Consider the following 22,864-nt stretch of genomic DNA (forward strand, 5'->3'; position numbering starts at 1 on the left):
GATGTGACATTCGCTCTGCCTCTCTGCCTCCTACAGGGACAGGCAGGAAAACCAGCACCTTGGGATAGGTTCCATGTAACGTGGGAGGCTGACAGACAGTCGGAACAGCGCATAGGAGAGTTTGCCGGTTTGTTGTTTTGTTTTGGGCACACACCCAGCTGTGCTCAGGGCCTACTCCTGTCTCTGTGCTCAGGGATCATTCCCGGAAGTGCTGGAGGACCATATGGGATGCTGAGGATCAAACCCAGGTCGGCCACATGCAAGGCATTTGCCTTATCCGCTGTACTATAGTTCCAGCCCAAGAGAGGGTTTTGAAAGACGAAGAGGAGTTTACGGGCAGACAAGCTGACAGAGGACATTCCCTACACTTAAGACCAACTTCATAGGGGCTGGAGCAATAGCACAGCGGGTAGGGCATTTGCCTTGCACACAGACAACCCTGGTTTGATTCTCAGCATCCCATACGGCCCCCCGAGTACCACCAGGAGTAATTCCTGAGTGCAGAGCCAGGAGTAACCCCTGTGCATCACCGGGTGTGATAAGAAAGAAAGAAAGAAAGAAAGAAAGAAAGAAAGAAAGAAAGAAAGAAAGAAAGAAAGAAAGAAAGAAAGAAAGAAAGAAAGAAAGAAAGAAAGAAAGAAAGAGAGAAAGAGAGAAAGAGAGAAAGAGAGAGAGAAAGAGAGAGAAAGAGAGAAAGAGAGAAAGAAAGAAAGAAAGAAAGAAAGAAAGAAAGAAAGAAAGAAAGAAAGAAAGAAAGAAAGAAAGAAAGAAAGAAAGAAAGAAAGAAAGAAAGAGAAAGAGGAAGGGAGGGAGGGAGGAAGGAAGGAAGGAAGGAAGGAAGGAAGGAAGGAAGGAAGGAAGGAAGGAAGGAAGGAAGGAAGGAAAGACCAACTGCATAAATCAAAAGCTTGGCAGCAGCAAATGGCTCAGTGCTTTGGGGGACTAGCTTGCAAGGCACAGTGGCCAAAGCCAGAAGCTTGTGTCCCAAGGACGGGCAAGGGCAAGAAGATGGAAGGAAGTGGTCCTCGAGAACGTAATCAGGGAGACCCTGCACCTGACTGCTCCCTCGCTGAGACATTTCCAGAAAGTGTTGGCCTCCTCCCAACTGGGAAAAGAACAGAGAGTGTGGTTCCTGGGGACTCCCCTGAACGAGGGAGCCCTTACACCTGCTCCTCCCGTGCTCCCTGGAGGGGAGCACTGCCAGCATTCCTGCAACCAGCGGCCTTGCCCAGTCCAGGCCTCTGCCCTGATGTGCTGGGCCCCGAGGCTAAGGTAGGCACTTTGGGCCAGAGGAGGGTCAGTGTCCAGACGGCTGGTACCGTGATTGGTGGCAAACCCCACCGACGAAGTCCCCTCCTCCCTCCCGGGCTCCCTGCCCAGCTCTGAGCTCACGCTCCAGGGTCTGTTCCAGCTGTGTTGGCTGCCCAGCACCTCACTGGGGACACCTGCCACCCTTCAAAGGTATCCCTGGCCACCAGCAATCAGCCAGCAGAGGCCTGGCATCTCTCCGCGCTGCCCATGGCTCAGGGTCTGGGAACCCTACCTGGGTAATCTGGCCCTAGTTAATTTTATTATTATTTTCATTTTTTTTATTTGGGGGACCACTCTGGGTCTGCTCCCCGAAAACCTGTCTGGAGGACCGTCCTCGTAAGAAACATCCTGTAAAATCAGCCTTCCTTGGGGCTGGAGCGATAGTACAGTGGGTAGGGTATTTGCCTTCCATGCAGCCTACCCAAGTTCACTCCCTGGCATCCCTTATGGTCCCCCAAGCACCACCAGGAATAATTCCTGAGTGCAGAGCCAGGAGTATCCCCTGTGCATCGCCAGGTATGACCCAAAAAGGAAAAAAAAAAAGGGGGACTGGAGCACATGCCTAGTGCAGAGGCCCCGGGTTCAATTCCCAGCACCACACAGTCCCCTGAGCGCTGCTAGGCTAGCCCGGATGGTCCACAGAATTTCTTGGGAGAACGCCCCAGAAAATCACCAAAATTCTGAATAAAGACCCTGAAGGGGCTGGAGTGATAGCATAGAGGGTAGGGCATTTGCCTTGCACGCAGCTGACCCGGGTTCAAATCCCAGCATCCCATATGGTCCCCTGAGCACTTCCAGGAGTAATTCCTGAGTGCAGAGCCAGGAGTAACCCCTGAGCATCACCGGGTGTGACCCAAAAAGAAAAAAAAAAGACCCTGAATACTCCTAATATGAAACGATCACTTGAAGTCACTCCTCAGTCATGCATTCTCCAAAAACACTGGTCCCTGTGCAGGGGTGCGGGTGATTAGAGCTTACTCCGGCAGCCCAAGGGACAAGGAGGGACCTGACCACGAGCAGGACACATCACACACCCCACCTGGCACCAGACGGCACACCCACCTGGCACCAGATGCACGCATGCACACACGTGCCACTATAGCCAGTAAACCTCACTGCACATCTGTGTGGGAGGTCAGGGGTCCCCGGTGAACCCCTAGAGATGTGAGGCCACCCACCCACCCTCCCACACACTCCAGTAGAAACCATTTTCTTTCTCATCAACATCACACAAAACCACGTTGAGAGCAACTACTGAAGGACCTGCTGTACTTGAACATGCCAGCAGGGGGCAGCAGAGCTGGCTCGGAGGCTGGTGTGCCAGCTTCACCTGTGGGTGCTACGCCTTTGATCCCAGCACTGTGTGGCCTCCAGCACCCCTGGGAGCAACCTCCAGGCCCTGAGCTGGGAATAGCCCCGGGGTGTAGCCCAAAGCAAAACAAATGCCAGGGGCCAGGAAACACAGTACAGGGTGAAGGCGTTGGCCTCGTATGCCACTGCCACTGAACCCGGTTTGGTCCCTGAGCGACTCTGGCAACACCCCTCACACACCAGCACAGAGCCAGGAGGGTCTCCTGAGCAGTGCTGGGCGTGGCCCAAAATCCAGGACCCCCTAAAAAATTATATCCCAGTTGCAGCCTCCTGGGACCCCGTCCATCTGAGATCCTGGGGTTCCCACTCTCCCCGGATCACCCTCATGCTCCGTTCTTGTTCTTCATGGCAAAGATAAGGTCATGGTTGGTGATGCCACATGAAAAGCAGAGCCAGGAGGCCACATCCAGCCCAGCCTGCTAGGGGCCTCCAGCAGGGGGCTCACATGTCCCCATCCCCTGGCTACATGCTCTTGGGAGGACCCTAGTAAAAGGCATACACCCCATCTTCTCCTTGCTGCCTCCCCAGTCAGCTCGGGGACAAATGGACCCTGCCAATGTCCCCCCAACTCTCAGCTGCAGGCCCTGAGGACTGTGGGTCTCAATGGAGACTGTCCCTTCAGGGGGATCACTCCTGATGGTGCTTGGGGGACCATGCATGGTGCCAGGGACTGAACTGAGTTCTGCTACATGCAAGGTAAGAGCCCGACGGCTCTACCATCACCCAGGTCCTGCATCTTTTTTTTTTGGTAATTTTATCTTTTTTTTTTTCCTGGTGACTTTCGCGGAGTTAACACTGGTTTGTGATCTCCTCTCCTGGAGAGAGCCGGAGAATGCACTTTTTCAGGCCAACAGACTGGCCAAGCGACTCCCTGAGGCGGTGACTGGCTTGGCAGGTGTCAGGAACAGAAGGCTGGGGAGCGGGGTGGAGGGTGGGCAGAGGAGGGTGGCTTCAGGGACTGGAGGTGGGGGAAGTGTCGCAGAGCCCAGAAAGGAGCTTGGCTTGCATTTCCAGTGCAGTGAACAGCAGGTGAGAGCACTGGACAGACCACCCAGGCAGAAGAGCACCAAACCCCCAACGTGCAACTCAGCGCGGATCCAGGGCGCGAAACTCCCTTCTCCCCGCCAAAGCCTGGCTGATCTCCAAACCGGAGCAGCTTCCAGCGGCCCCCCCCCCCTCCACGCCCAGGCTCAGCGCCATCCCCACCGCTAACAGCAAAGGACCCCAGTCGAGTTGCCGGGTTGCCTAGCTTATGCGCTGGTGCCGGTGGGAGTCAGCCCTGCCGGCTTCTCCCCTGCGCGCCCCACACCAGAACACGCCCCTCCTGTGTGCGTCTCTGCCGTGCTGTGCCCTGGGAGCTGTGCCACGGTCCGTGTAGGGGCCTTTGTGACCCCACCCGCTCTCTGTTCGCTGAAGGGGTCGCCCCCGGGAAATTGGCAAGCTCTCCAGGCCAACAGCACCCGCCCCTGGTCCCCCGGGAGCAAGGAGCTCTCTACTCCCTCCCAACCCGTGTCCCCAGACCTCCGTCCCCAGCTGGTAAACGGGCGGACTCCTTCCAAAGCCGAAAAGAGAAAGTTAAATGAGAAACAACCGAGAAAAGCCCCGCGGCCTTGCGCCCCCACCCCCGCACACCCCCGACGCCCAGCAGCACGGTTAAGGCCGTGGTTCTCCCGGCCCAGAAAAACATGCGAACAAGGGCGCCCCCTGTAGGAGATGCACGAACTGCACCCCTGGCTCCTCTAAATCCTGCCCAGGGCTGCCCCATCCCGAGACCAACACGGATTCGCCCCTACTGAGGGGACAGTACCCACCAAGTTGCTCCCAGCACCCCCAAAAGCCCCAGAGGGCCCCTTTACCGGGAATCGCCGTTGGCCTTGCACCCTCGCCCCCTCCTGAAGCCCTCGCCCCGGGCCCTCGGCCCACCCAGACCCGCTCTCCCGTTCCCTGCCCCCCGCACGTGGCCCCTGCTCCCGGGCGCGCGCCTCCCTGCCTCCCAGACAGCGCGGGCAGGGAGGGCCCCTGTCCCCCTGTTCCCGGAAGATGCGAGCGCGCCCACGCCTGGCACCGGGCCCAGAGTCCGGCGGGGGCGTCGTAAATGGCTCCTGAATGATTCATTCATTGCTCTGGGAGAGGCGGTGCGACCCCTAAGGGGCGAGGGGGGTGCGCGGTTCCAAGTCCCCCAGGGCTGGGTTCAAGTCTCGGCTCCGACCTTTGGGAAGATCAACACGGCCTCGGGGTCCTGTCGAAAGTGAAGGGACACCCACCCTCCCCGCCCCGAACCCTGTTCGGCGCGGGCGCGGGTGCGGGCGCCAGGCCGGCCTGCAGAGGGGGATCATCCATCCGGCGAGGCGAACCCGCCGCCGCTCCGCCCGCGGCGCCCCTCCTCGCTGGTGCGCAGCATCCGCCGCCGGACAGAAAGAGAAACTGAGGCCCTCGGGGACCGCAGGAACCCGGGTGCGGCCGCGGCGGGGCTCCAGGCCGGGCCTGCGAACTGCGCCCCGGGGTCGGCCGGCCTCGCAGGGAGGGAGAGGGGCCCGGGTGCGCCCCCCCTCCGGCCCCCGCGCCCTCGGCCCCCACCCGCACCGCGGCCTGCGGGTGCGGGGCGCGGGCCACCCCCCCCCCCCCGCCGGGCTCCCTCCCGCGTGCGCTGCGGGGTCTGGGGCTCGGAGGCTGCGCGGCGCTCGGCGTTGGCACTTGAAACTGAGCGGGGCGCGCGCGGCGGGCTCCTGGGAGCGTGCCCGGACTGCGGCGCCGCGCCCCGAAACCCCCGGCCCCGCAGCCCGCCCAGCCCGCGCCGGCCACACTGCAGCGGCCGCGGCGCGGGAGGGAGCGGCGGGGCTCGGCGCCCCTCGGCCGAGCGGGTGAGTACGCACCGCCGCGGACCCCCCGCCCCCGCCCGGCTCCTGCACCCCGGCACCCCTCCACGCCACCCCCGCCACTCGCACGCGTCCCGGCGCCCGCGCGGCGCGCACGCCCCTCACTTTCGCACTCGGCACACCGACCGTCCCCACCGCCCCTGGCCGCCTCGCGCCGCTTCCAGCTCCAGGGTCCGCCCCCCTGCACCCCGGCTCCCGTTGGCGCCCGGGTGTGTGTGGGGGGGAACCCCAGCTCGGGCTGTTGGGTCTCGGGAATGACTTGAACCTGCGGGGCACGTCACCCGCCTCCCTGGGGGTCCCGGCCCCTCAAGAGGTTCTGACGCGTCTGTCCCGTGTATGGGGCGCCTTGCAGGGTCCCTTTGGGACTCTTTTGCCACTGGCTGTCTTTGGGAGAGAAAGCTAATGGGGGTGGGGGGATTCGGGCCGAAGGGGGGTTGGGAGGAGCCAGATTTGTGGGGCACTGCAGAGACCCCTCCTCAGGACAGGAGGCCAGGACTTCCCACCCCCAGGTGCCTTGGAACTGCACGCCCAGCCAAGTAGGGCCAGGGGCTGCCCCAATTTCTGCAGAAAGGCAGGGGGGAAGCTGCGAGTTCAGAGGACCCCACTAACCCAGCCCCGCCACAGCCCTGAGCTGAGGTCCCCCAGCCTGGCTCACACTTAGACCCCTCTGAGGACCCCTGAGAGCCTGTTTCTTTCTTTCTTTTTTTCCTTTATTTTTGCAGCACTGAGGACCGAACTCAGAGCATTGCTTGGCAGATGCTCAAGGCTGAGTGCTCCCGGCTTAGTGCTCCCAGCTGAGCGCCATACTGAGCGCCTGTGCCTCAGTATTCTTGCGGGTACAAGGGCCCCTCCCCAGGGTGGCAGAGAGAATCTGCCCAAATAATACATGGCAAGTGCTCGGTGTCCTGCCTGGCACGCAGGCGGCGCCCAACACATGCCAATGACGTGGTTCTCTGAGCTGGGGGCCCTGGGAAAGGATTTCAAGCTTAAAGGGCCTCAAGAGGGTCTTGGGGACAGCTCGGGGCTCAGGAGCACGTGCCCCAAACATGTAGAGACCCGAGTTCAGTCCCCAGCCATGCATGACCCCCATCCACAACACACAACACACCGCCGTGTGGTGCCCGGTGACCCATCACCTGGACATTGAGCCATCGGGGCTGGTTGGCTGGTTGACCAGGAAGAGGCCCCCGGGCCCCCTCCCAGCACTACTCGGGAGCCCCCTCCCCCAAAAGCATATGCTAAAGAGGTGTGCAGGCTGGGAGAGAAGGGACCCCCAAACCACTTCCTGACTGTTAATCCACTGGCCTTGGAATGGGGGGCCCACTCCTGGCCAGGGATGTGTTATGGGGGTACAGTAAGCAAGGAAAGGGGGTCCCTGGTGGCAGAGGTATTGGCCCCTGTCCCCAGCAAAGGCACAAATTTCCTGAAAAGCTTTTGTTCTAACAAGCCCAGGAGGCTCCCCTGGGGTCCACTTCCAGGAAGGCGATGGGGGTCCCCACCTGGGCCCCCCAAGGCTCCTAGGCAGGAGTCAGCGCCCAGCTGAGAGTCGGGGTCCCTGACGCTCCCTCTGCTGCATGCAGGGGCGTCCCTTCTCCCCTACGCCTGAGTGTCTGGGTGCCCCCCTGTGCTGGGCCCCCACCGAGCCCCCGGCAGCTAGCGTGCTCTGTCCATCCGTGCAGAGCTGGGCCGGCGCGACCCCCTTGTACCATCAGCTGTTTCAGTGGGCGCACTCCGTCTGGGCCAGGCTTGGAACCGGGGACCGGAACAAAGAGACGGGCTGGGGTCCCAGGAAGGGGTCCGACCACCGAAGAGCTGAGAGGGGAGGGCTGTGGCAGCGCTGCTCCCCACACGGTACCCGGTTTTCCATGAATCTGAAGCCGGGGAGCTCAGGTCACAACGCGCCTCATCAGCATTTTTGTTTAAGCCAACGCTGCAGCCCCTCAGCCTGGCACGGCTCCCGGCTGGGGCGGGCTGCCACGGGCGCCGCTCTCCGGAGCTCGCGCTCAGCTCGCGGGGCCTGGTGGGTGACTGGGCGCAGCCCCTCCCCTGTGGGCACCTCACTGTCCTCCTCCGAGGGGTGGAGGACAGCAGGATTTGGCCCCCGGCACTGTGCTCCTAGGAATAGGTGGGAAGTTAGTGGCAGCGAGGGGCCAGTGGCTGCCAGGTCCAGCGTGGCCTCTGCTAGCCGCGTGGCTCTGGGCCAGTGCCCTCGTCTTTCCGGGCTGCCCACCACCCGGCCCGGCCCACCGCAGGGCTTGCTCTGTGACAGCGAGGTTGCCAGGGGCCTCTGGGAGAGAACTGCAGGAAAGACGCCAGTGTGGCCCCCCCGCTCGGCTGTCCCCAGCCCCCCTCACCTTACAGGGACCTGGAGGTCCGTGCTCTCTTTTTTAAGAACTCACATTCTGTTTTGGAGGGTGGGGAGATGTTCGGGTTTGGGGGGTCACACGCGGCGGTATTCGGGGCTTATTCTTGGCTCTGCGCCCTACTTTTGCATACTCTCTCAGGCCCAAGAAGCCACGTTCTGTCAGGAAACGCCCGAGTTTTCCAAGTTGTCGACTTGAGGACAGATGAAATAAGGACTTCGGAGTGGCCAGCCAGCGCGCAGGCTCACACCGGGGGGCCCAGGGCTCCGGGGACCCTCCAGTCCGGTAAGCACAGCAGCGGGGCCCCACTTACCACTTGGGACTCTCTGAGGCCCTGAGGTTCAGGGCCCCCAACCCTCCTCCTCTTCCCTCTGCAGAGTTTCCTCATGTGCTAGGGGGCTTGGCGGGGGGGGGGGGGGGCTGCTGCAGAAAGTTGTGGCCAGGGTGTGCCCAGAGCCACCCCTTTACAGAAATCCCAACTCCCAGACAGGAGTTGGGGTGTTGGGGTGGGGGGTCAGGTCTGAGGAGCTGAGCTGGACCAGCCCGGGAGGGTGCACAGGAGGCTGGGGGCGCCGGGACCAGAAGGACCCACCTAGGGGTGTCCCCAGCCACCCTCTGGCCACGACTGTCTCAGGGGGTAGCAGAGTCCCGGAAAGGCCCAGCCCCCTTCTGCCAGGAGCGGGGGGCAGGTGGGGGGGCGCCTCTGGGGGAGCCCCCCAGGCCCTGGCCAGGAAAGGTAGGCAGCCCCCAGCGCCGCCCTGCAGCGGGCGTCGACTTACTGGATCTGCAGAGCAGAGGCTGAGGAGCGTTGCAGGGGCGGGGGCGGGCGAGGCTCCGCCAAGGTTAGGGAGCGCTCAGCCCCGCGGCTCCGGCGAAGGGGTGCCCTTCCTGGTGCCGCCCCCCATTTCCATGACGACCGCACAGCAGCGTGGGAGCGGGGTGATGGGGGGGCACCACCGGGCGCTGTGGCGAGGAGCAAGGAGCCGGCGCAGGGCACGGCGGGCTGCTGAGGCTTCCTGCACCGGGGCGGCCCCCCACACACACACCCTGCCTGGGCCAAACCTTGCGGGGTCAAGACCCCCCAGAGTCGGAGGTGGTGGCCACCCCTGGACTCCCAGAAGCGCTGGGAAACAGGCCTGAGCCGCCTCCCCCAGTGCTCTGAGGGCTTGATCAGGGCCTGCGGTCACCTGTGTGCAGGGGGCGGGGGTGGGGGCGCACTGGAAACTGCAGAGGGCAGTGTGAGTGAGGTCCTGGGTTCAAATCCTGCCAAAAGCCACTCAAGGGGGCCAACAGATCATCCTGGGGCTGGTTAACAATCTGAGCACAACTAGGGGTGCTGTGAGCCCCAAAGACAGAGCCTGGTGTGGCCCCAGCAACTCAAAAACTGCACACAAAGATCCTGGGAAGGGGGTCTCACCCTGGGCCCCCTGATTGTACCCACTGTCTGAACCTTACTTTGGGGTTCTTCTGCCACTTAGGAACCTCCTGTCATTCTGTGTCCCTGGAGCTGAGCTCATCCCAAGCCTCCCCGCTTCCAAACCCCACTTCCTCACCAGGCAGTATTGCTAAGTGGTCAGCGCTGAGTGTGGTTCAGACCTGGCCCTAGACACTGCGACATCAGGAACTGCCCCCGGTCCCCTCAGGAACACACCTGCTTCTCAGCAACAAGGTTGGACAATGAGCAGCCACCTGGCTCAGGCTCGTAGGAGGGCCCAGACCTTTCTAGAATAGCTTTGTCAGAACTTCCTTCATTCCTTCACCTTGGGCATGGAGGGGGTGGGAGCAACTGAGTGGAGGAAAGTTCAGAGAACCCACAGCGCCCGCTGAGGAAGGCAGAGCCAGAAGTCACTTGGAACCCCAGGTCACATGTCAGGCCAGTAAACAGTGGTGGCCGTCACTTGAACAACATCAGAGGAACTACAGATGCCTGTTTTGTGGGGGTCCGTGACACTGGGGCCAGGCCCACACTGAAAAACAGACTGGGAGGTGGAAGGGGATTCGGGTGACACCCACCCACGGTTCCCAGGGGCTACTCGAGGCTCTGCGCTCGGGAGTGACCCTTGGCGGGGCTCAGGGGACCCTGTGTCGGCTGGGGCTCAACCAGGGCAAGCGCATGACTCCCTGAGCTCGGGCCCCTGTGAGCCTGGGAGGGGACAGTCTGTGAAGAGAAGTCCAGGGCCCGGGCCATGGGGCAGCAGGGAAGGCGCTGGGTCAGAGCGGCTGACCCTGGCCGATCCACCGCACCCCACATGGTCCCCAAGCCCCACCAGGAGTGATCCCGGAGCACAGAGCAGGGTAAGCCCTGAGCACGGCCTGGAGTGCCCCCGAGAGCAACAGAAAAGGGAAGTAGAACTTCAGAGACCCCTAGAAACAGTTTCTAAGTGTGTTCTTCGGGGGGAGGCATGATAGCCGGGATTGCTCCTGGCAGGCCTGGCGGGGGATGGGGGGTGGGTGCTGGGGTTCAAACTGGGCGTGGCCACGTACAGCCAGGCCTTCCCACAGTCCCATTGCCTTGGCCTTCTGCTCTGATGGGGGCAGGGAACCAGAGTCAGGGGCCCCTCCGTGCTGGGGTTGGGGGCTTCGGGGAGCCCCCCGGCCCTCCCTGCTGACTCTCTCCTGCTCTGTCTCAGCTGCTGCAGTGGGCACCATGACCGTGGACGTGGCTGAATACCACCTGAGCGGTGAGTGCCGCGGGCCACCCGTCACGGTCTGCTGGCCTGCAAGGGTGATGCGCCCGGGCTCCCTCAGGGACTGGGGGACCTCTGCGCCCCAGCGGCCATCCCCGAAGGTCTCCCCCATGCCAGGGGTCCCCTAAAATCTCCCCCATGTCACAGAGGGGTCCCAGAGCCCCCCTTGCACCCCTGTTCTCCCGCAGAGCTGGGAGGAAGGGCAGGAGTGTCCCAGGGCAGATCACGGGTCCAGGTGTCCCCACACCCCTTCACCCAGCTCCTGAGCACCAGGGCAGAGTTGGGACCCCCCTCCCGGCACCCCCCGCCGGGCCTCACCCCACACCGCGGGCACACAGGCTGGCCCAGGCTTCGGTGTGGCCATGTAGAGTGACACAGCCCGGGAGCTCCCGCATGTGGGACCAGCGAGGGTCAGGGGCTAAAGTCTAAAGGGGCCCTTGGCCCAGGTGTGCATGTGTGTGTGACATGTCTGTGTATGTGCCTATGTGCACATGTATGTGCCAATGTGCATGTGTGCCATGTGTCTCTGAGGATGTACCTGTATGCACATGTGTGTGCTGTGTGTCTGTGCCCATGTTCACGTGTGTACCTGTGTGCACGTGTGTGCGCCATGTACCCGTGTATGTGCCTATGTGCACGTGTGTGCCTGTGTGCCACGTGTCCGTGTATGTGCCTGTGTGCACATGTGTGTGCCTGTGTGCCGTGTGTCTCTGTGAATGTGCCTGTCACATACAGGTAGGAGTCCGGGCAGGGGTCAAGCTCTGCACAGCTGGAACCCTCTCACTTCCTCTGGGAGTTGGGGGAGGGGCTGGGGCAGCTCTGTTGGGAGCAAACCCGCCCACCCCACTCACCACAGGCCCAGCCCCAGGCTCCCCCCCCACCCCCCTCCGAGAGCGCCCAGCTCTGCTCCCCCAGCCCTGCCGCCACTGCCGCACTGTCTGTCCTTGTGGCCGCCCTCGGCGGGCATTTCCCTGGGAAACAACCGCAGCACCGTGATCCTCCGCGAGCGGCGCCTTTCACTTGGTGCGATGTTTCCCTCTCGAACCTCACTCCTCCTGCCCTGAATGATGCTCCACCGTCAGCGTGTCTGGGAACAGCCCGAGTCCTCGCACTGGGGCCAGTGGGGAGGGCCGCGGCCTCGGGGAGGACCAGCGGCTCAAGTCTGAAGGTGCCGCATCAGTGAGAGATACTGGGTTACTCTAAATGAGGTTCGAGGCGAAAGGGAACCACCCCAGATCCTTCCTTCCTCCCTCCCTCCCTCCCTTCTTCCCTCCCTCTCTCCCTTCCTTCCTCCCTCCCTTCCTTCCTTCCTTCCTTCCTCCCTCCCTCCCTTCTTCCCTCCCTCTCTTCCTCCTTCCCTCCCCTCCCTCCCTCCCTTCCTTCCTTCCTCCCTTCCTTCCTTCCTTCCTTCCTTCCTTCCTTCCTCCCTCCCTCCCTTCTTCCCTCCCTCTCTTCCTCCTTCCCTCCCCTCCCTCCCTCCCTTCCTTCCTTCCTCCCTCCGCCCCTTCCCTTCCTTTCTTCCTTCCTTTCTTTCTTCCTTCCTCCCTCCCTCCCTTTTTCCTTCCCTCCCTCCCTTCCCTTCTTTCTCTTCTTCCCTCCTTCCTTTCCTTCCTTCCTTTGCTTTTCTCTTTTCTTTTTCTTCTTTCTTTCCTTTCTGTCACAGCTAACAGTACTCAAGGCTTACTCCCGGCTCTGTGCTCAGGAGTGACTCCTAGCTGTATCTGGGGGACTGTACGTGATGCTAGTGGATACCAACCAGGTTTGGCCGCATACAAGGCAAACGCTTGAACTCCTGTCTTACCTCTCCAGCCCCCAAGTCCCTCTTTCTTTTCCCTGAAGCCCCAAAGGGCTGCCTTGATTATCCGGAAGCAAGTTACGGGAGTCAAAAAACTCAAAAGGAAGAAAACCCTGTTTGTTGGGGGCTGGAGTGATAGTATAGGGGTAGGGCTTTGCCTTGCACATGGCCAACCTGGGTTCGATCCCTGGCACCCGAGCTCTGCCAAGAGTGATCCCTGAGCACAGAGCTAGGAGTAACCTCCAAGGACCACCGGCTGTGACAAACCTCCCCCGCCCCCAGCAAAAAATAAAAAAAGAAAGAAATCCCGATTTGTTGAAAGTCTAAGGAGTATTTGGTGGGGCTGGAGAGATGGTACAGCAGGTAAGGCGTTTGCCTTGCATGCGGCTGACCCGGGTTCAATTCCCAGCATTCCAGATGGTCCCCTGAGCACCGCCAGGAGTAATTCTTGAGTGCAGAGCCAGGAGGAACCCCTGTGCAACGCCAGGTGTGACCCAAAAAGAAAAAAAAAGGAGTATTTGGCTGGTGCTCTTGGCTCTTGTCTCTACCCAAGCGTCCCTCCTGGGGGGGCTGGAGCAATAGCACAGTGGGTAGGGCGTTTGCCTTGCATGCGGCCAACCCGGGTTCAAATCCCAGCATCCCATATGGTCCCCTGAGCACCGCCAGGAGTAATTCCTGAGTGCAGAGCCAGGAGTAGCCCCTGTGCATCGCCAGGCGTGACCCAAAAAGCAAAAAAAAAAAAAAAAAAAAACACACAAGCGTCCCTCCTGGGAGCTAGGACGCTGGGCAGGAAAGACAGGAGCAGAAATCCCAGAGAAAACGTGTCTGATTCCACCCGGCCCCTGCACCCAGCCCGGCCCGCACACAGCACATGTGTGAACGTTCCTTCGTGCCTGAATAAGTCTCCCCAGCCCGGGCCCTTGGAGGGGAGGGGTGCCGGCGGGGAGAGCGAGGTCCCCCCACACTCACAAGAAGCTGCTCCCCTCTTTTTTTTGGCAGTCATCAGGAGCCCCCCGGGCTGGGAGGTGGGTGTCTACGCCGCGGGCGCCCTGGCGCTGCTGGGCATCACCGCCGTGAGCCTGTGGAGACTCTGGAGCTCGGGGAGCTTCCCCAGCCCCTCCCCGTTCCCCAACTACGACTACCGCTACCTGCAGCAGAAGTACGGGGAGACCTACGCGGAGGCCAGGCAGAAGGTGAGGCTCCGCCCCCCGCCCCCACCCCGCGCCCGCCGCGCTCTCTCCCTCCACCCCCTCCTCCTCCCCGCCCCCGCCCCCTCCCCCTCGTCCTCCTCATGCTCCGCCTCCTCCTCACTCCTGGGGAAGTTCCTGAATAGGAGCCCTTCTCCTCCTCCAGTGTCCGACCCCTGCCGGGTGGTCAGTGAATAAAAGACACTTTCTACTGGGTAGGTCGGGAGGAAACTTGTGAAAAACACAGGAAAATATAAATAAGGAAGGGAAAAAGCCTTGTAACTGTGGTATTGGAGAAACAATGTTAGAAGTATTTCTTTCCGGGGCTGGAGAGATAGCACAGCGGGTAGGGCGTTTGCCTTGCACACGGCCGACCCGGGTTCAAATCCCAGCATCCCATATATTCCCCTGAGCACGACCAGGGGTAATTCCTGAGTGCAGAGCCAGGAGTAACCCCTGTGCATCGCCAGGTGTGACCCAAAAAGCAAAAAAAAAAGTATTTCTTTCCAATATTTTACCTTTTTTTGGGGGGAGGGGGTGTCACATCCGGCAAAGCACAGGGGTTTCTCCTGTCTCTGCATTCAGGATTCACTCCTGGTTGAGCTCGGGGGACCATATGGGATGCTGGGAATCGAACCCGGGTCGGCCGCGTACAAGGCAAACGCCCTACCCACTGTGCTATGGCTCCAGCTCCACTTTCCAATATATATTCTTTGGGGTCACACCTGGCAATGCATAAGGGTTACTCCTGGCTCTGCACTCAGGAAATACTCCTGGTGGTGCTCAGGGGACCATATGGGATGCTGGAAATCAAACCCGGGTTGACTGCATGTAAAACAAAGGCCTTCCCCCCTTCCAGCCCCTCCACTTTCCAATATTTTAAATCTCTCTCCTCCCCGCCTAGACTGTTTTCCATGCATAGTTTTTTTTTGGGGGGAAGCAGTTGTTTGTTTGGGGTGCCATACCTGGAGATGCTCAGGGGTTATTCATGTGCTCAGGAATTGCTCCTAGCCTAGTAATTGCTCCTAATTCCCCTAGAATTACTCCTAGGGGACCATATGGGATGCCGGGTATCGGACCCTGGTCAGCCATGTGCAGGCAAGTGCCCTTCCTGCTGTACTATCTGTCCAGCCCTGGTGCTCGGGTTTTATCCAATGGGTGTTGTTTCTACACAGAGCTTTGCATCTAGCTCTTGCCTCTCGTTTATATATATATATATATATATATATATATTTTTTTTTTTTTTTTTTGCTTTTTGGGTCACACCCAGCGATGCTCAGGGGTTACTCCTGGCTTTGCAGTCAGGAATTACTCCTGGCAGTGCTTGGGGGACCATATGGGATGCCGGGGATCGAACCCAGGTCGGCCGCGTGCAAGGCAAACGCCCTACCCGCTGTGCTATTGCTCCGGCCCCTTGCCTCTCGTTTATAGAAGCATTTGTTTGTGATGTTTCGTGAGCACCATTTTAGGGGCTATGCAGGAGGACTTTTGCACACATACGTGCCATTGTCAGCAATGCAGTGAATATTATTTTGTTCGGGGGGCATGGGGCTTACACCCAGTGATGCTCTGGGCCTACTCCCAGCTCTGTGCTTGGCGGCTGGTCCCAGCGGGACTCGGGATGCCATGAGGCGCTGGGCACCGAGCACTCCAGGCCCTCACATTCCAGGCAAGTGCTCCAACGCTGAGCCACGTCCTCGGCCCCTGGGGCGCGAATGTTTTAGATATGAAACATCATCCTTGCTTGGGGTTATGTACTTTGGATGGGTGCCCGGATGTGAAATGACTGTTTCAGGGGTTACCAACGTTTCCAGGACACTCAGCGGAGACTGCTCTGCTCCTGCAGTTGACAGACAGCACGCAGAGCGTTTCCTCATGCCACGTGTGCAACCAGCAGACGGCCCCACGGGCACTTTCTGCGGGTCAGATGGGGACCCGCTCTCTCGGGCAGGGCTGCAGCTTGGCCCAGCAGTTCCTAAGAGCCTTTTGGCGTCCGAAGCTTTCCACCCACTGTGTCCGCTGAGCCGGGATTCCAAGAAGGCTGTTGCTTGCTTAATACTTGTGAAAAATTAGCAACATCCAGCGAGCAGAGTCCTCGGATTAGCGAAGGCGGGCAGCCTATTCAGGGGCACCAGGGCACCGCTGCGGTGCCACGGCTGTTGGAACGGCCGGTGCTTCTTTCCAAGCTCCGGGTCGACCTAGAGGGGAGAGCCTGTGGGCCCTAGGAGAAACCCCCCATATTGGGGCCTCCTTAGAGGCTGCAGGTTCAGAGACAGGCTAATTCTCTGCAGGGATTTTTTTCTTTTTTTTTTTTGGTTATGGGCCACACCCAGCGGGACTCAGGAATTACTTCTAGCTCTGCACTCAGAAATGACGCCTGGCGATATTTAGGGGCCCCTATGGGATGCCGGGGATTGAACCCAGGTCAACTGTATGTAAGGCAAGCGCCCTCCCCGCTGTGCTATGGCTCCGGCCCCTCTGCAGGGTCCCCTGCTGGGCCTGCAGACTGCTGGCCCCGTCCTCCTTCCAAGCACTGCTCCAGGGGCATGGCCGAAGGCTCACGGGGCCAGGGTTCAAGCCCCAGCACTCCATGCCCCCCCCCCCCCGCCTGCGCCCCCAGCATGCCAGGGTATCGCCCTGGTGGCGCCCGGCGCTGCTGGCGCATTGCAGGCTGCCTGAGTGAGGAGAGACGGAGCGGGCCTTGCGGGGGGTCGGGTCTCTGGGGTGCGTGCGCCATCAGGCGGTTATCCCCCCACCTCCCCCGCAGAGAGTGCCTGGCTGGACCTCGAGGGCGCCCAGCCGCAAGGGCAGCCTGAGCGTGGAGGACACGTTCGAGAGCATGGGCGAGCTGGGGCCGCTGGAGCTGATGGGCCGCGGGCTGGAGCTGGCGCCCGAGGGGACGCTGCGCAAGTCGCAGTCGGCCGACTCGCTCAACTCCGTGTCGTCCGTGAGCAACACGTTCGGGCAGGACTTCACGCTGGGCCAGGTGGAGGTGAGCCTGGACTACGTGGCCGCCTCGCACGCGCTGCGCGTGGCCGTGCTGCAGGGCAAGGACCTGCTGGAGCGCGAGGACGCCGCCTTCCAGTCCTGCTTCGTGCGCGTCAGCCTGCTCCCCGACGAGCAGATCGTCGGCATCTCGCGGGTGAGTGGGGGGCCCCGCCCGCACCCCCCAGCCCTCCCCCGCGGACCCACCCGGGGCTCCGTCGCTCTCCCTTGCCACATCTGCTTCAAAGTGAGGTCCCGGCAGGAAAGGGGGTGACCAGGGGTGGGAGCTGGGTTTGGGTGGAGGCCCAGGGACCTTGGGGGGAGCAGGTGGCCTGAAGGGACTAGGGGAAGGCGAGGACCCCAAGGGGCAGGAGCGGGGAGAGGGGTGCCCCGCACCCCCACCTCCCTGCCTAGTGCGGATCCTCTCAGGCTGGCCCCCTGCCCCCACCCCAGCCCTAGACGCAGCCCCTGGGGCTGCCCCCTCCTGGGGGGGGCAGGAAGGGCGGGCAATGCAGACCGAGGGGTATAGCAGCCCCACCTGCAGCTCCCCTCCTGGGTGCCGGCAATGGGGAGCAGAGCCTGAGCTGAAAGTGAGCAGGGGCGGGGGCTGGAGCGATAGCACAGCGGGTGGGGCGTTTGCCTTGCACGCGGCCAACCCGGGTTCGATCCCCGGCATCCCATATGGTCCCCCGAGCACCGCCAGGGGTAATTCCTGAGTGAAAGAGCCAGGAGTAACCCCTGTGCATCGCCGAGTGTGACCCAAAAACAAAAAAATAAATAAATAAATAAATGAAAGTGAGCAGGGAGGGACCCACAGACCTTTTGGATGAGGAGCCTCTGACACCCCCAGGGGCAGCCCCCCCCTTGCCTCCCGATCACGGTTGTTCCCTTTAGTTTGGGGGCTGTACCCAGTGGTGCTTGGGGAATCCCGCACAGGGCCGGGGATCAAACCTGGGCGCCCACCTGCAAAGGCGGCACTGTAGCCCAGAGCAGCGTCCCCGCCTGCGCCCCGTCACTGCGGCACTGACCAGTGGCTGCCCTGGTGGAGACACTGGTCAACACCACGAATTAGTGCCCGCCTCTGCGTGGCGCCTGGTAGTAAACGCCTTGGGCGCAGGGCCTCCGGCCTCCCCGGGGTGCTTCTGGGCCCTTTCTCGCTGGGGGTCCCCAGGAGCAGGGCTGTCCTGAGCCTCTGCCCGTGGGGGTGGCCCTGGAAGTCAACCTCGCAGCCTTGCAGTTGCCGGGCGAGTGTTTTAAGCCACTGAGCCACCTTCTGGGGCCCCGCGTCGTGATTTTCGAGAAGATAATGGGTGAACACAGGCCAGAGTAGTCTCTGACCTCGGGCGCACGAGGGAGCACGGGGCCCCGTGCCTGCAGAAAGACACGCGCTGGTCCTGGACACGTCCTCGAGAGGGACAGTCACAGCCAGGACAGCTGAGCTGGGCCAAGAACCCACCCGGCCACAGGAGCCACCCCCTCGAGCCTCATCAGCCCCAACAGTGTGGGCTCTTAGGGCTTCCCACAGATGAGGAAACTGAGGCACGACAAAGAGCTCTGCCCCAGACAAGTGAGCAGGCCGCCCACTCGAGTCCCGGGGCCTGTGATCTTCATCCACATGACACAGAGAATGGGGTTCAGGGGGCCGAGCCCCGTGGGCAGGGGCACAGTGGCACAGCCCAGAGCCTAGTTTGACCCCGCCCTTCCCCCTGTGCGGTCTGCGGTGACCAGGATCTCCACCCTTGTCGCATGCTCTGAGTTCTCACGCTCTGTTGCACCCTCTCGGGGTTCCAGACGGCGGATGGAGCTTGTGGCTCTGCTGCTTGCACGCGCGCACACTCACACCCCTCCCCCCGTTTCCGGGGGGGCCTTGATCCTCTCTCAGGCCAGCAACTGGGCGGGGACTGCAGCTCCCTGGGGGCCATGCGCGCCAGGGGAGCCGCCCACAGCCCAGGCAGGAACTGGAGAGTGTGATCAGGGGCACTCGGAGGTGCTGGGGAGGTTTCTTCCCAAGAAGGCAGGTTTTGTGGATCCCAGCCCTGCCTGCCAGTTCCAGCTAGTGGGCACTGTTCCCAGGCCGGGTGCCAGAGAGGAGCGCTTCTCTCCTTACAGACTGCCAAGGCAGTGACTAAGGCAACCCCCTCTGGGAGCAGGAGTACTGTGTCTTCCAAGGGGCCTGCCCACGGCGTACTGGGAGGAGGCCAGGGTGCCCACCAGGCAGTACTGGGCTTGGAACGTGTCTTCCCAGAGAATCATCACCCCGTCTATTCAGCCACGCACCCATCCATTTATCATCCACCCAGCCGCCATCCATCCACCCACCCAACCATCCATCCTTCCATTATCCATTCATCTACCCATCACCCATCCATCCATCCATGCATCTATCCAGCCCTCCACCCAACCATCCATCCTTCCATTATCCACCCATCTACCTATCACCCATCCATCCATCCATCCATCCATCCATCCCACCACACTAAGAGTTCTTGGCCAGGCTCTGCAAGGGTGGGACAGCAACCACCATCAGCATCACAATGGTGGGAAACCCACTACGCAACTGGTCGGGAGCTGGACCTGAACGCCTTCAGAAAGCTGGATACCAGCTCTTGGCCGGTATCTCCAGGGAGTTCTGTGGAACCAAGGGCACTGCTGTGGGGATCAGTTGGGGTCATATTGTTCAACTTCACATGACAAGTCCTTAAAGTGGCCATGGCTGAAAGGAGAATAACTGGAGTCCTTTGATACCCATTGGAGTATGGGTAGATGGATAGATGGATGGATAGATGGATAGGTGGATAGATGGGTGGATGGATAGGTGGATAGATGGGTGGATGGATAGATGGATGGATGGATGATGGGCGGGTGGGTGGATGGAAGGATGGGTGGATGCATGGGTGAGTGGGTGGGTGGATGGATGGATGGGTGAGTGGGTGGATGAATGGGTAGAAGGATGGATAGACGGATGGATGATGGGTGGGTGGGTGGGTGGATGGATGGATGGGTGAGTGGGTGGGTGGATGGATGGATGGGTAGATGGATGAATGGATGGGTGGGTAGGTGGGTGGATGGGTAGGTGGGTGGATAGGTGCTGGGACCCTGGCCCCACTTCAAGCTGAGCTGCCAGTGGCCGCCCTGGCCTGGGGCTATGTGGGCAGCAGTGCCAAGATGCTTGCCTGCATCCCCGCCCAGGGTACCAGTTCCTCCCCCTCTCCCACCCTGCCCCCGGCAGATCCAGCGGAGTGCCTACTCCATCTTCTTTGATGAGAAGTTCTCCATCCCGCTGGACCCCGGCGCCCTGGAGGAGAAGAGCCTGCGCTTCTCCGTGTTCGGCATCGACGAGGACGAGCGGAACGTCAGCACGGGGGTGGTGGAGCTCAAGCTCTCCGTCCTCGACCTCCCGCTGCAGCCCTTCAGCGGCTGGCTCTACTTACAGGACCAGAACAAGGCACGGCCGCCCTCCTCCCCGGGGCCCCCCACTGTGCTCCCCACAGTCTGCACACGGAGATGCGTGCAGAGACGCAGTTCACGGGGCCTGTGGGCGCTGCCTCCACAGAGGCTGTGCTGTGTGCAGGAGAGCCTGGGGCAGAACGAGGTTTTTCACGCCAAGGAGCCACTCAGCACAGCCCCCACCCAGGAGGAGGGGCCAGGAGTGCAGGGGGCCCTTTGCCCCCCTTCCAAAGCAGGACAAGGCAGTGGGGAAAGCAGCCCCGTGTCTCCATCCCGCCAGCCTCGACTGGGGACACAGGAAGCCTCTCGCAGGCTTCTCCCTGGGCTGCTCCAGGCCCGGCAGGATGCTAAGCCCCCTCTCTCTGTAGGCAGCTGACGCGGTGGGCGAGATCCTGCTTTCTCTCAGCTACCTGCCCACGGCCGAGCGCCTCACTGTGGTGGTGGTGAAGGCCAAGAACCTCGTCTGGACCAACGACAAGCCCACAGCGGGTAAGAACCTGCTCCCCGCGGGGCCCAGCTGCTCCACCGCGGGCTCCCGGCAGGAAGAGGGATGCAAATGACAGCGGGGAACCACAGCGAGTACAGGGAGCCCCGGTGCGTGGGGCGCCCGCGAGCAGGAGGCGCCCACGGCCCAGAACTGGAATCCCGGAGGCGGCACGTTCCCGAGCTCGGCCCCCAAACGGGGGCGGGGCGGGGCGGGGGCCTGACCTCGGGCCCGGCTGGACCTCAACCTAGCGGGCACCTGGGGGCCGCGCCGGGCAGGCCCGCAAGGACACGAGGGGCGGGAGGTGCAGCAGACGGCGGAGCTGCGTGGCCCAGTGCGCTGGGCGGCGGCGCCGGTGACTCAGGCTGACGTCTGCTCGGCCGTTTATAGAAAGAGCGCGGGGGCGGGGCGGGGGGGCGCGCGCTCCCCCAGGGTCGGGTGAGGAGAGTGGGGGGGCGGGGTGGGTGCCGGCTCCTCCCGGCCCGTACCGAGCCTGTTTCCCAGCTGTAAACCGATAGCAAGAGGAAGCACCCAGGGCAGAGCGAGAGCTCAAGCGGCCGGGCGCAAACCCTGCGAGCAGGAGGCCGGGGTTCGGTCCCCAACACTGCATGCTCTCCTGAGCACCGCGGGGTGACTCCCGTGGGGCACTGATCCGGAGCCTGAGACAAACCTAAGCGGGGGTGCGGGAGAAAGGGATCAGAGGGAGGTTGGGGAGCTCGGAGCCAGCGGGCCGGGCGGGACGTGGGGGCCGGGGGTGGGGAGGCAGGACCCTGGTCCCATTCCATCCATCTCCGGCCCTCTCCACAGACCCCTTCGTCAAGGTGTACCTGCTGCAGGATGGGAGAAAGATGAGCAAGAAGAAGACGGCTGTGAAGAGGGACGACCCCAACCCCGTGTTCAACGAAGCCATGATCTTCTCGGTCCCAGCCATCGTGCTCCAGGTGGGGGGTGCCGCGCGGGGCGGGGCCACATTGTGGGCGGGGTTCTGAGGGGCGGAGCCACGATGGTGGGCAGGGGCAGCGGTGAAGGGGCGGGGCTTGAGGGGCGGGGCCACGGTAGGGCGGGGCCAAGAAATCGCTTTGGGGCGGGCGAGTGAAGGGCGTGGCCTTGCTGCGGGGCGGGTCCAGGAAATAAGTGAGCGGTACCTGAGGGGTGGGGCCAGAAAATTAGGAAAAGACGGTGGGCGGGGCGTGTAAGGAGGTGGGGGGCGGTTAGGGAGGAGCCGGGGCGTGGTCAGGTCGGGGCACAGGCCGGTAGAAGGGCTCAGGATGGAGCCAGGTAAGGAAGGGACAGGGTGCACAGCTTCTCCCAGAGGATGGAGCGGTCAGATGGGATCTATTTCAGCCCAAGCAATTTTCCCTCTTGCTCAGCTATGGTCATGGGACGCGGTACCCCACAGTTCTCTGACCGCGCAGACAGAGTTCCCAGGTTTTAAGACTGTAACTCTGGTGAGGAGGTGGCTAAGTGGGCAGATCTGGGTTCCGTTGCTACCCTTGGCCGCCGCCCAGTAAGGAAGCAGGGGGCGTCTGGATATGGGGTAGGCAGATGGGAGCTAAGGAGTCAGGGAGCCGACCCGGAACCCCGGAATTTTCAGCTGGGCCAGCAGCCGAGGCGGCCCTCTGGAGCCCCCACATTCCCTCCTGCCAGGATCTGTCCCTCCGTGTGACGGTGGCTGAGAACAGCAGCGACGGCCGTGGAGAAAACGTGGGTCACGTCATCATCGGGCCATCTGCCAGCGGCATGGGCACCACGCACTGGAACCAGATGCTGGCCACGCTGCGCCGGCCCGTGTCCATGTGGCACTCTGTCCGGCGAAACTAGCCGCAGGACGGGCAGGGGGCACTGGAGCTGCCTGGAGCCGGTGCCCGACCAGCTGACACGGTGAATGCTGAAGTCCCCCAGGGGAGCGCCCTGTCCTCTGGGTCCCTCTGCCAGAGGTGCAAGGAGCAGGCATGGCCAGATGTCGGGGGCCCGGGGCTCCTGGCCCAAAGGACCAGCACAGTGGGGCCAGAACCCCAGGGGCCACAGACAGGCCTTGGAACCCTGCAGCGCTCCTCACCCACCAACCTCTCGAACTCCCATTGTGATGGCCCCACACGTCTCTGACTGACCTGGGGGAAGCTTCTGGAGGCTGAGCCTCCTTACCCCACCCCAACGGGAGATGGTGACAGGACTGCGGGGGTCCCAGAGACCAGGTGCTGTGCTTGGTGATCTCAGGACTGCCCAGTGGGAGCAGGAATTGGGAGCCATGCTGGGGGGAAGCCACGCCCCCCCGAGCGGGACAGACACACAGCCTGACCGCACGGCGTGGGCACAGGGCTCAGAGTCCTAAACTCGGCCCGAGGAGGGCACGGGGTG

General features: G+C 62.0%; 1 protein-coding gene across 1 annotated transcript; it reads left to right on the plus strand.

Annotated features, from left to right (window-relative positions):
• The first annotated feature begins 5,396 nt into the window (after positions 1-5,396).
• Positions 5,397-22,337, plus strand: SYT12 (synaptotagmin 12). Its single transcript, XM_055142726.1, has 9 exons — positions 5,397-5,543; positions 8,063-8,206; positions 10,552-10,602; positions 13,403-13,596; positions 16,358-16,732; positions 19,805-20,020; positions 20,391-20,511; positions 21,314-21,447; positions 22,154-22,337. The coding sequence occupies exons 3-9, from the start codon at positions 10,569-10,571 to the stop codon at positions 22,325-22,327; spliced, it is 1,248 nt and encodes a 415-aa protein (XP_054998701.1). The 5' UTR covers positions 5,397-5,543; positions 8,063-8,206; positions 10,552-10,568; the 3' UTR covers positions 22,328-22,337.
• Positions 22,338-22,864: the final 527 nt, after the last annotated feature.

Source organism: Sorex araneus, chromosome 6, assembly GCF_027595985.1.
Source record: "Sorex araneus isolate mSorAra2 chromosome 6, mSorAra2.pri, whole genome shotgun sequence".
In the NCBI taxonomy this organism is placed as follows: domain Eukaryota; kingdom Metazoa; phylum Chordata; class Mammalia; order Eulipotyphla; family Soricidae; genus Sorex; species Sorex araneus.

Excerpts from the sequence above, each read along its gene's own strand:
- SYT12 (XM_055142726.1), top strand. The coding sequence starts at position 10,569 with ATGACCGTGGACGTGGCTGAATACCACCTGAGCG. Across the intron at positions 16,733-19,804 it reads AGATCGTCGGCATCTCGCGG|ATCCAGCGGAGTGCCTACTC; the intron begins GTGAGTGGGGGG and ends TGCCCCCGGCAG. Across the intron at positions 20,021-20,390 it reads ACTTACAGGACCAGAACAAG|GCAGCTGACGCGGTGGGCGA; the intron begins GCACGGCCGCCC and ends CTCTCTCTGTAG.